Source organism: Lynx canadensis, chromosome B2 (assembly GCF_007474595.2).
Source record: "Lynx canadensis isolate LIC74 chromosome B2, mLynCan4.pri.v2, whole genome shotgun sequence".
Taxonomy (NCBI): Eukaryota; Metazoa; Chordata; class Mammalia; order Carnivora; family Felidae; genus Lynx; species Lynx canadensis.
In genome coordinates, this window is record NC_044307.1 from 86445421 (window position 1) to 86458343 (window position 12923).

The following is a 12923-nucleotide window of genomic DNA, read 5'->3' on the forward strand; positions in this document are numbered from 1 at the left end:
AATGAACCTTAGTTATGTATGTATGACTAAATTTCAAAAGCCAGTCTGAAGAAGTTACTGTATGATTCTACCTATGTAACATCCTGGAAAAGACAGCAATAGAGATACTAAAAAGATCAATTATTGTCCAGGGGATTGAGAGAGGAGGGATGAATAGAGGGATGTCAGAGGATTCTGAGGTCAGTAAAACTATTCTATATGACACTGTAACAGTGGGCAAATATGCTTTTGTCAGAAGCCATAGAACTGTACAACACAAAAGGTAGACTTTGATTAATAATGATGTATCAATATTGGTTCATTATGTGTAACAAACATACCACAGTAATGCAAGGTATTAATAACAGGAACCATATGTGGGTTGGAGAGGGGGTGTGGAAGAGAATGTATGGAAACTGTACTTTCATTGCAATTTTTCTGTAAACCTAAATTCTATACAGTAAAACTTATTAAATATATTCATACCTGATAGAGTTTAAATATGACTATACAAAGTAATTAAATAGACATAGGTAATATTTAAGTAACAAAATAATAACTTATATGGGAATATGTTTCTTTTTTATTGTTGCCAATTTGGTCTTTGTTCTGCCTTTTAAGAAAAATCTGTGTGGAATACCTCCAATCAGTCCTGTTCCTGTATTTATTTTTCTTTTTGGTTTTTTCTATTAGGTGTACTAGCCCTATCTTGGTACCCACCTGGTACAAATGATGAAAATGGAGAAAATACTGATGATTTGGTACCAACTATTTTGGATAAAGCTCATAAATATAATCTGAAGGTATTTAATTTATTTTTTATTGAGATAAAATTGACATATTAATTTTAGGTGTTCAGCATAATGATTTGATGTGTTTATTTTGTGAAGTGATCATCAAAATAAGTCTAGTTAACATTTATTACCACACAATTAGAAATTATTTTTTCTTGTGATAAGAATTTTTAAGATCTATTCTCTTAGCAGCTTTCAAATACGTAATACAACATTAATTATAGTCACCGTGCTGTACATTATATACCTAGGTCTTTTTTATTTTGTGACTAGAAGTTTGTACCTTTTAACCATCTTCACCCATTTCATCCCTCCTCACACCCACCTCAGGCCAACCACACATTTGTTCTCTGTATCTATGAGGTTGTTTTGTTTTGTTTTTAAGATTCCACATTTAAGTGCGATCATAGGGTATTTGTCTTTCTCTGATAGACTTAATTCACATAGCATAATGTCCTCAAGGTCCATCCATGTTATAGCAGATGGCAAGATTTCCTTCTTTTTTGTGGCTGAATAATATTCAACCAACTTTTTGGTGCTGAATATCAGCACCATTTTCCAACAGTATTTGCTTACTTTATGTTCTTTGCCACATTTTGGTAATTCTTTTAATATTTCAAACTTTTGCATTATATTTATTAAGGTAATCTGTGATGAGTGGTTATGACTTGCTGGAAGATGAAATGATGGCTAGCACTTTTTAGCAGTAAAGTATTTTTTAATTAAGACACATTGTTTTTTTTAGACATAATGCTGTTGCAAATGTAACAGACTACACTGTATGTAGTGTAAGCATAACTTTTTTATGCACTGGGAAGCCAAAAAATTCATTTGACTCATTTTTTGCAATATTCACTTTATTGAACTAGTCTGGAACCAAACCTATAATGTCTCTGATATGCTTGTAAGGATGCAATAAGCTAAAGTATTTTTTCAAACTTGTTTTTGTTTCCTTTGGATAAATACCAGAAAGGAAATTGCTGGGTCATATGGTAGTTTTATGTTTATTTTTTTTAAAGAACTTCCATAGTGTTTTCCATAGCAGCTGAATCAATTTATATTCCCACCAACAGTGCACAAGGGTTCCCTTTTCTCCACATCCTCTACATTACTTGTTATTTCCTATCTTTTTGATAATAGCCATTCTAACAGGTATAAGATATACCTCTTTGTGGTTTCATTTGCATTTCCCCGTTAAGTAAGTGATGATGAGCACCTTTTCATGTACCTATTGGCTGTCTGGATATCTTAGAAAAAATGTTAAGAACTTTAATTGGATTGTGTGTTTTTAAAATTTATATTGGATATTAACTCCCTATCAGATATATGATATGCAAATATTTTCTCCCAGTTGCTAGGTTGCCTTTCACTTTGCTGTGCAGAACCTTTTTAGTTTGCTATAGTCCCACTTGTTTGTTTTTGCTTTTGTTGCCTTTGCTTTTGGTGTCAAATCCAAAAAAAAAAAAAAAAATTAACATCGCTAAGCTCTGTGTCAAGGAACTTGCCACCTATGTTATCTTCCAGTTTTGTAGTTTCTAAATTTATAAGATTTTAATCCATTTTTGGTTAATTTTTTGTATGGTGTAAAGCAGTGGTTCAGTTTCAGGTTTTTGCATGTAGCCGTCCAGTTTTTCCAACACCATTTATTGAAGAGACTGGCCTTTCTCCATTGTGTGTTCTTGTCTCCTTTGTTGAAGATTAATTGGCCATATCTGTGTGGGTTTTGGGGGAGGGAGCTTTCTTCTGTGTGGGTTTTGGGGGAGGGAGCTTTCTGTTCTGTTTGTTCCATTGATTTATATCTCTGATTTTGATCTTGCCAGTACCAACCACATTGTTTTGATTACTGTAGCTTTGTAATACAATTTGAAATTAGGGACCTTGATACTTCGAGGTTTCTTTTTCGTTCTCTGTTTTGGTTCTCTTGTGGTTCCATACAAATTTTAGGACCATTTGTTCCATTTCTGTTGAAAATGCCATTGGAATATTCCTAGGGATGGGATTTAATCTATAAATTGCTTTGTATAGGATGCATGTTTTAACAATATTAGTTCTTTCAGTTTATAAACATGGAGTATCTCTCCATTTGTGTCTACCTCAGTTTCTCTCAATGTCTTCTATTCAGTGTCCAGATCTTTTACCTTCTTAGTTAAATTTATTTTTAGGTATTTTATTATTTTTGATGCAGTTGTAAATGGGATTTTCTTAATTTCTCCTTGTGATAGTTCATTCTGAATTAACTTGTATCATAGAAAAAAATCTAAAAGTTTATTGAGCATATCTTTACATAGCATCAGATTTCACCCATTACTTCTAGTCAACCTTTGAGAAACAGCTGATTCTTATGATACTAAAATACAGTGGAGAGTTTACCCGTTATCTATTGCTACATAACAAATTGCCGTAAAATTCTGCAGTTTAAAGGAACAAACATGTATTATCTCACACATTTTCTAAAAGTTGAGAATCTGGAAGTGGCTGAACCTGGTGGGTCTGGTTCAGGGTCTCCGAAGAGGTTGTAGTCAGTTTCTTTGCTGGTGCTGCAGTTATCTGAAGGCTGTAGGATCCACTTCCAAGCTTCTTATGCAAAGGTTGACAGGCCTCAGTTCCTTTCAGCTGTTGGAATGGCAGTTCTGGTTCTTCATCACGTAAGCCTTCCCACAGAGTTACCTGAGTCCCCTTAACACATGGCAGCTAGTTTCCCCTTAGTGAATGATCTGAGACAGAGTCCAGTGTTTTCTTGACCTAATCTTAGAAGTGACTATCACTTTGACTTCTATGGATTTATCTACTGGTAGACCAACTAAACAAGTACAGCGTGAGAAAGATTTATAGACTGATCTCACTAATGAAAATATATGCAAAATTCCTAAAGCAAAAATGCAGATAAGAAGTGTTCATTAGCAAGAAGCTAAAGAAAGGTTTCAAGAGTATGAAATCTGAATTCAAATCTCTGCATTCAATCCTGACTCAGCCACATAAGAACTATGTAACACTTATGCCTGAGTTTTCTCATCTTTCAAATGGAAAAAGAAAATCTGCAGAGTGGTTGGAAAGATTACATGAAGTAATATATGAAAAGTGCTCAGTGTCTGGCACAGAGTAAGCGCTATATGAATGTTAAGTAAAGTTTACTGGAGATAAAATATGTCATAACAGATACTGAAATCTTGACTACATAAAAACTCATTAGTAATCTTGTAATGCAAGCTTTTTAACTTGATAAATGAGGTCTTCTACTAACCTATATCAAACATTTAATGGAAAAACAATGGTAAAACTTGTTCATTAAGCCAAGATCAATCAAGAATGCCTTCAATCGTCAGTATTATTTAATAGTGATTGAATTCTGAACAAATCATTTTAACTAAAAGTGTTCCAAGTAAAATTACCATTCTTTACAAGTGGAAAATACCTATAAAACTCATGAAAACTATCTAAAAACTATTATGTGTAAAGAGTCCAATAAGGTGGCCAAACCCAAAGAATATACAAGTCAAGAGGATTCTTGTATTATAGGGAAAAGAATGGAAAAAATGTACATTGAAGATAGTATAGCAGTAAATATACAAAGAAATCTTTGGCATTTTATGAAAGGATATAAAAGACTTGAATAAATGGAGAAACATGAATTAATTTTTTTTTTTTTTTTTTTTTAGTATTTATTTCATGGAGACAGAGAGACAGAGTGCAAGCAGGGAAGGGACAGAGAGAGAGGGAGACACAAAATCTGAAGCAGGCTCCAGGCTCTGAGCTATCAGCACAGAGCCTGACGCAAGGCTTGAACCCACTAAGTGTGGGATCATGACCCGGGCCGAAGTCAGACCCCTAACCGACTGAGCCACCCAGGCACCCCTGGAGAAACATGAATTTATTGTGAAGAGTCAAAATTGCCAAGTGGCCATTCTTTTAAACATTTGTATTTTATGTATTAATATAATTAATTTGTAAATTTAGTGCAATCCAAATGAAAAATTCTGATGAGATTTTATAGAACTTAACCACCTAATCCTAAAGTTTATAACTATGTTAGAAAAAAGTAAGACTTAAAAAAAATGTTTATTAATGAAGGGAAAAACTTGTTTTTCCAAATAACAAAATGTACTATAAAATGATAGATATTAGAAGTATGGCATTAGCATTACTATACAGAAAGAGATCAATGAAATGAAACAGTCCAAAAACAAAGCACTTTATGTGGAATTCTAGTATATAATTGAAGAATCATTTAGAATGAAGTATAAAAGGAATGTATTTAATAATCTTGTCTTCCTGGTACTGGTTTAGTTTTTTGCATTATTCACTCCACTGTTGTCCTTAAGCAGTAATTTTCATGTCTAATAATTCTTCTCAGGCTGTTCATTTTTCTTCAGGTTTATTCTTGTTTTTCTAAGGCAGTATGTTAGCAAATCTTGATGAAAATGTGAATCAGTATCTTTTCACTAGAGACTAGTTACTCTGAATTTTCAGGTTGTTACCACTCTTAAAAATCACTGAGGGTTTTTATTTGCTCTGAAACTTCTTCCAGTTTATATATCCTAATTAAATACAGCTGGTTTGTCTGGTACAGGTAAATTATTTCCAAATAAAAAGAGGAAACTTAGTTTTAATACTTCTTTCACAGCCTAAGGATTTAGTAGTTTATTGTGGAGTAGAACTGGAACTCTAGGGAAACAGGCGGGAGCAACTAGATAGGCAAATTCTTTTTTCTGTCTTTTTTTGTTTGTTTTTAATTCCTGTCCATAAAGCCTTCTCCTACTTTATAACCCTAAAGCTCTTAAGGCAGCATCTCCTAAATTAGGTGACTGGGAAGAGCTGTCATTTGCCATGTCCCCTGTACCATTCAGTTAGCTTTCATTGGCACTTGAAATCTGCAAATATACAGACCTTGCAAATTCTGGCACCAAGTCTGAAACTGGATAAGTGATATGATTTATCTTCTACAAAACAGGTCCAAGGGCTACTCTTCCTCTCTATAACTATAGATATTATAATCCTGGGATATGAGAGGGAAGGGGCCTTCACAACCCAAGAAAGCTGGCTTTTTAGATTGTACTTTCAGAGTTTAAAGGTACCCTGAGGGTGTTCTGATGAATGGGGATAGGTTTGGATTTCTCCTGTTTAAAGCTTATTGTTTAGGTGAATGTGGCAAAGATGTCTAATTGCCAACATACTTAGTCTTTTTGCATCAGATTTTTTTTATTATGTTACAGTATTTTTTTAATTTAAATTTTAGTTAACATGCTGTGCAATATTGGTTTCAGGAGTAGAATTCAGTGATTCATCACTTACACACAACACCCAGTGCTCATCACAACAGGTGCCCTTAGTACCTATCACCCATCTAGCCCAACTACCAACCATTTCCCTCTGTCAAGCCATAGTTTGTTCTCTATCATTAAGAGTCTCTTGCAGTTTGTTTCCCTCCCTTCTCTTCCCCCCTTTCCCATATGCTCACCTGTTTCATTACTTAAATTCCATATATGAGTGAAATCATATGGTATTTGACTTTCTCTGATTGACATATTTCATTTGGCATAATACATTCTAGCTCAATCTACATTATTGAAAATGGCAAGATTTCATTCTTTTTGATGAATGAGTGATATTCCATTGTGTATGTATACCACATCTTTTTTATCCATTCATAAGTTGATGGACATTTGGGCTTTCTCTGTTGTTGGCTATTGTTGATAATGCTGCTATATAAACATTGGGGTGCATGTACCCCTTTGAATCTGTACTTTTGTATCTTTTGCATAAATACCTATAGTGCCATTGCTGGATTGTAGGGTAGTTCTATTTTTAGTTTCTTGAGGAACCTCCATGCTCTTCCTCAGAGTGGCCTCACCAGTTTACATTCCTGCCAACAGTGCAAGAGGGTTCTCCTTTTTCTGCATCCTCACCAACACCAGTTGTTTCTTGTGTTGTTAATTTTAGCTATTCTGACATGTGCCAGGTGGTATCTTATCATGGTTTTGATATGTATTTCCCTGATGATGACTGATATTGAGCATCTTTTCATGTGTCTGTTAGCCATCTGGATGTCTTCTTTGGAAAAGTGTCTGTTCATGTCTTCTACGTTATTTTGAGTTTGATAGGTTCTTTATATATTTTGGATATTAACCCTTTATTAGATATGTCATTTGCAAATATCTTCTCCCATTTTTTAATGAATATAATTTATTGTCAAATTGGCTTACATACAGCACCCAGTGCTCATCCCAACAAGTGCCCTCCTCAGTGCCCATCACCCATTTTCCCTCTCCCCCATTCCGCATTCACCCGTAGTTTGTTCTCTGTATTTAATAGTCTCTTGTGGTTTGCCTCCCTCCCTCTCTGTTTGTATCTTTTTTTCCCCTTCCCTTCCCCCATAGTCTTCTGTTCAGTTTCTCAAGACCCACATATGAGTGAAAATATATCTATCCTCTGACTGACTTATTTCACTCAGCATAAAACCTTCCAGTTCCATCCACATTGCTGCAAATGGCCAGATTTCATTCTTTCTCATTGCCAAATAGTATTCCATTGAATATATAAACCACATCTTCTTTATCCATTCATCAGTTGATGGACATTTAGGCTCTTTCCATAATTTGGCTGTTGTTCAAAGTGCTGCTATAAACATTGGGGTACACAGGCCCTTATGCATCATCATTCCTGTATCCCTTGGGTAAATTCCTAGTATTGCTATTGCTGGGTTATAGGGTGGCTCTATTTTTAATTTTTTGAGGAACCTCCACACTATTTTCCAGAACGGCTGCACCAGTTTACATTCCACCAACAGTGCAAGAGGGTTCCTGTTTTTGCACATCCTCGCCAGCATCTATAGTTACCTGATTTGTTCATTTTAGCCACTCTGACTGGTGTGAGGTGGTATATCAGTGTGGCTTTCATTTGTGTTTCCCGATGAGCATCTTTTCATGTGTCTGTTGGCCATTTGGATGTCTTTAGAATTCTGCCCATTTCTTTGCTGGATTATTTGTTTTTCAGGTGTGGAGTTTGGTTAAGTTCTTTATAGATTTTGGATACTAGCCCTTTATCTGATATGTCATTTGAAAATATCATTTCCCATTCTGTTTGTTGCCTTTTAGTTTTGTTGATGATTTCCTTTGCAGTGCAGAAACTTTGATGAGGTCCCAATAGTTCATTTTTTCATTTAATTCTCTTGCCTTTGGAGATATATCGAACAAGAAATTGCTGCGGCTGACATCAAAGAGGTAGCCTGCTTTCTCCTCTAGGGTTTTCATGGTTTCCTAACTCACATTTAGGTCTTTCATCCATTTTGAGTTTATTTTTGTGCATGGTGTAAGAAGGTGGGCTAGTTTCATTGTTCTGCATGTTGCTGTCCAGTTCTCCCAGCACCATTTGCTAAAGACACTGTCTTTTTTCCATTGGATGCTCTTTCCTACTTTGTCAGAGATTAGTTGGCCGTACATTTGTGGGTCCAATTCTGGGTTCTGTTACATTGGTCTATATGTCTATTTTTGTGCCAATACCATACTGTGTTGATGATTACAGCTTTGTAGTAGAGGCTAAAGTCTGGGATTGTGATGCCTCCTGCTTTGGTTTTCTTCTTCAATATTACTTTGGCTATTTGGGGTCTTTTGTGGTTCTGTACAAATTTTAGGATTGTTCATTCTAGCTTTGAGAAGAATGCCTGTGCAATTTTGATTGGGATTTCATTGAATGTGTAGATTGCTTTGGGTAGTATTGACAAATATTAACAATATTAACACATATCAATATACAAATATAATAACAAATATTAATATACAAATATTATTAACAAATACTAACAATATTTATTCTTCCAATCCAGGAGCATGGAATGTTTTTCCATTTCTTTGTGTCTTCTTCAGTTTCCTTCATGAACTTCCTATAGTTTTCAGCATACAGGTCTTGTACATCTTTGGTTAGGTTTATTCCTAACTATTTTATGGTTCTTGGTTCAGTTGTAAATGGGATCGTTTATTTCTCTTTCTGTTGCTTCATTATTGGTGTATAAAAATGCAACCGATTTCTGTACATTGATTTTGTACCCTGCAACTTTACTGAATTCATGTATCAGTTCTAGGAGTCTTTTGGTGGAGTCTTTGGGGTTTTCCATGTAGAGTATTGTGTTGTCTGCAAAAAGTGAAAATTTGACTTCTTTGCCAATTTTGATGCCTTTTATTTCCTTTTGTTGCTGATGCTAGAACTTCCAACACTATGTTAAACAACAGTGGTGAGAGTGGACATCCCTGTCATGTTCCTGATCTCAGGGGGAAAGCTCTCAGTTTTTCCGCATTGAGGATGATATTAGCTGTGGGCTTTTCATACATGGCTTTTATGATGTTAAGTATGTTCCTTTCTTGATGGTTTTTATTAAGAAAGGATGTTGTATTTTGTCAAATGCTTTTTCTGCATCTATTGACAGCATCATATGGTTCTTATCCTTTCTTAATGTGATGTATCACATTGATTGATTTGCAAATATTGAACCAGCCCTGCAGCTCAAGAGTGAATCCCACTTGGTCATGGTGAATAATTCTTTTTATATGCTGTTGAATTTGATTTGCTAGTATCTTGTTGAGAATTTTTGTATCTGTGTTCATCAGGGATATTGGCCTGGAGTTCTCCTTTTACGTGCTGTCTCTGTCTGGTTTAGGAATCAAGGTAATGCTGTTTTTCTTCCATTTTTATTTTGTGGAACAATTTGAGATGGATGGGTATTAACTCTGCTTTAAATGTCTGGTAGAATTTTCCAGGGAAGCCATCTGATCCAGGGCCCTTATTTGTTGGGAGATTTTTGATAACTGATTCAATTTCTTCATTAGTTTGGGGTCTGTTCAAATTTTCTCTTTCTTCCTGTTTGAGTTTTGGTAGTGTGTGGGTGTCTTGGAATTTGTCCATTTCTTCCAGGTTGTCCTGTTTGTTGGCATATAATTTTTCAAAGTATTCTCTGATAATTTCTTGTATTTCTGAGGGATTGGCTGTGATAACTCCATTTTCATTTGTGATTTTATCTATTTGGGTCTTCTCTCTTTTTGAGAAGTCTGGCTAGGGGTTATCAATTTTGTTTATTTCTTCAAAAAACCAACTCTTAGTTTCATTGATCTGTTCTACTGTTTTATTTTTATTTTTATTTTTGGATTCTATATTGTTTATTTCTGCTCTGACCTTTATTATTTCTCTTCTTATGCTGGGTTTGGGGTTTTTTTGTTGTCCTGCTTCTAGTTCCTTCTGGTGTGCTGTTAGATTTTGTATTTGGGATTTTTCTTGTTTCTTGAGGTAGGCCTGGATTGCAATGTATTTTCCTCTTAGGACTACTTTTGCTGCATCCCAAAGGGTTTGGATTGTTGTGTTTTCATTTTCATTTGTTTCCATATATTTTTTTAATTCCTTCTTTAATTGCCTGGTTGACCCATTCATTCTTTAGTAGGATGTCCTTTAACCTCCATGCGTTTGGAGGTTTTCCAAACTTTTTCCTGTGGTTGATTTCAGGTTTCATAACATTGTGATCTGAAAGTGCATGGTATGATCTCTATTCTTTTGTATTTATTGAGGGCTGTTTCGTGAACCAGTATGTGATCTATCTTGGAGAATGTTCCATGTGCACTCAAGAAGAATGTTTATTCTGCTGCTTTTGGATGAAAAGTTCTAACTTTATCTGTCAAGTCCATCTGCTCCAGTGTATCATTCAGGACCATTGTTTCTTATTGATATTCTGTCTAGATGATCTGTCCATTGTTGTAAGTGGAGTATTAAAGTCCCCTGCAATTACCACATTCTTACCAATAAGATTGCTTAGGTTTGTGATTGTTTTATATATTTGAGTGTTACTGAATTCGGTGCATAAACATTTCTAATTGTTAGCTCTTCTTGATGGATAGACTGTGCCCTTCTTCATCTCTTGTTACAGCCTTTAATTTAAAGTCCAGTTTGTCTGATATAAGTTTGGCTACTCCAGCTTTGTTGATAGTTCTCCATCCCCTCACTTTCAATCTGAAGGTGCCCTCAGGTCTAAAATGAGTCTCTTATAGACAGAGAATAGAACGGGTCTTGTTTTTTTATGCATTCTGATACCCTATGTCTTTTGATTGGAACATTTAGTCCATTTACATTCAGTGTTATTAATGAAAAATATGCATTTAGAGTCATCATGTTATCTGTAGGTTTCATGCTTATAGTGGTGTCTCTGGTCCTTTGTGGTCTTTGCAGTACTCACAGAGTCCCCCTTAGGATCTCTTATATGGCTGGTTTAGTCCTGATGAATTCCTTCAGTTTTTGTTTGTTTGGGAAAACCTTTATCTGTCCTTCTGTTCTGAATGACAGGCTTGCTGGATAAAGGATTCTTGGCTGCATATTTTTCCTATTCATCACTTTGAAAATTTCCTGCCACTCCTTTCTGTCAATTTTCAGTAGATAGATCGGCTACTACCCTCATGTGTCTGTCTATCCTTACAGGTTAAGGCCCGTTTATCCCCAGCTGCTTTCAGAGTTCTCTCTTTATCTTTGTATTTTGCCAGTTTCACTCTGATATGTCTTGCAAAAGATCAATTCAGATTACGTCTGAAGGGAGTTCTCTGTGCCTCCTGGATTTCAACGTGTTTGCTTCCCCAGATTGGGGAAGTTGTCAGCTATGATTTGTTCAAGCACATCTTAGGCCCCCTTTTCTTCTTCTTCTTCTTCTTCTTCTTCTTCTTCTTCTTCTTCTTCTGGAACTCCTGCGATATGGATGTTGTTCTGTTTCATTGAGTCACTTAGTTCTCTAATTCTCCCCTTGTGATCCAGAATTTTTTTCACCTTTTTCCATAATTTTACTCTTCTCCCCTCTGCCTCTTCAATTCTGGTTTTTGCCATCTCTATTTTGCACCTCATTACAGATTTTTTTTAATACATCATGACTATTTTTTAGTTCTTTGATCTCTGCAGCAATAGATTCTCTGCTGTCTTCTATGTTTTTTTCAAGTACCAGCAATTAATCTTATGACTATTATTCTAAATTCTTGTTCAGTCATATTGTTTATATCTGTTTTGAGCAATTCTTTAGCTGTCATTTCTTCCTGGAATTTCTTTTGAGGGGAATTCTTCCATTTTTGTCATTTTGGCTAGTTTTCTGTCCCTTATGTGTTTTAAGCTTTGTATGTGTCCTGCACCTGCAAGCACTGCTATATTAAAGGGGGGTCATACATTGTCCAGGGCCTGGCCCTATAGGAGGTGTTTTTTTGGAGAGTGCTACTTGCTCTCTATTGTTGTGAGTTTGGCTACTTTGTCTCCCTGCTCTTAGTGATATTTTGAACCCTTCACCATATGTGCTTTGATTTGTTCCTTGAAGTAGCCCTGGAAAGGAAAACAAACAAAAACAACAGAAAACAAAAACACTTGAACACACAACCCAAAAACAAAAAACCAGAAACACCAGCTACTAGTAAACAACAGGGTGGAGGTGGTGCTGATGGAAGAGGCCTTATCCCATACAAAGAGAGAAATGACAGGGGTAGGGAAAAAGAAAGAATAAGAACTGACCAGAGAAACTATGTGGCTTAATCCAGAGAGAGAGAGAAAGGAAAATAAAGACGACACTTGGAAAAAGAAAAAGAAAATAGTTACCCAGACAGAGAAACTATATGGTTTAATCCAGAGAGAGAGAAAGGAGAATAAAGAAGGAGGTATAGAACATGTATCAAGAGAATAGATTGGTTTTGGTTTGTTTAAAGACCTATTTAGAGTAACCAGAGTAGAGGAGGGAAGAGATGAGAAGGAGAAAAGGAAGGAAGAATATATCTATATAATAAATGTCTGAGAATTAGATCAGGCAATGCAACAGCGCTGGTCTGGAGAAGAGGCCGTCTGGTTCATCAGTATCAATCCTGCTCCAGTAGATAGGCAGTTAGCAGGCGCAGAGGGGTGTGGTTTGGTGTAGGCGGGTCCCCCCTCCTCTGTGGGCCCCATTGGCCCTTTGCTGAAGTCCCCCCTTGTTGGTGATGGGGAGAAAAATAGTGACACCCCAGTCTCTCCTCCATGGACCCAGTGAGCCAAACCACTCTGTTCGAGCCGTCCTCACAGTGCCACGGGCAAAAACGAGTCAGTTTGTCCTGCTCCACTGACTCCCAAGCCCCAGTGCTTGGCTGAGATTCAAACTCCTGTCCGTGTGCCCTGGTACTGGGG

The 12923-nt window shown here is 36.0% G+C and overlaps 1 protein-coding gene across 1 annotated transcript in view; it reads left to right on the forward strand.

The window, feature by feature from the left end:
- The window catches only part of MANEA (mannosidase endo-alpha), a 63743-nt gene that overhangs the window by 35932 nt on the left and 14888 nt on the right, over positions 1-12923 (forward strand). The window contains exon 3 of the mRNA XM_030315991.2: positions 673-782. Coding sequence (XP_030171851.1) covers positions 673-782 — 110 coding nt within the window. The remainder of the gene's footprint in view (positions 1-672; positions 783-12923) is intronic.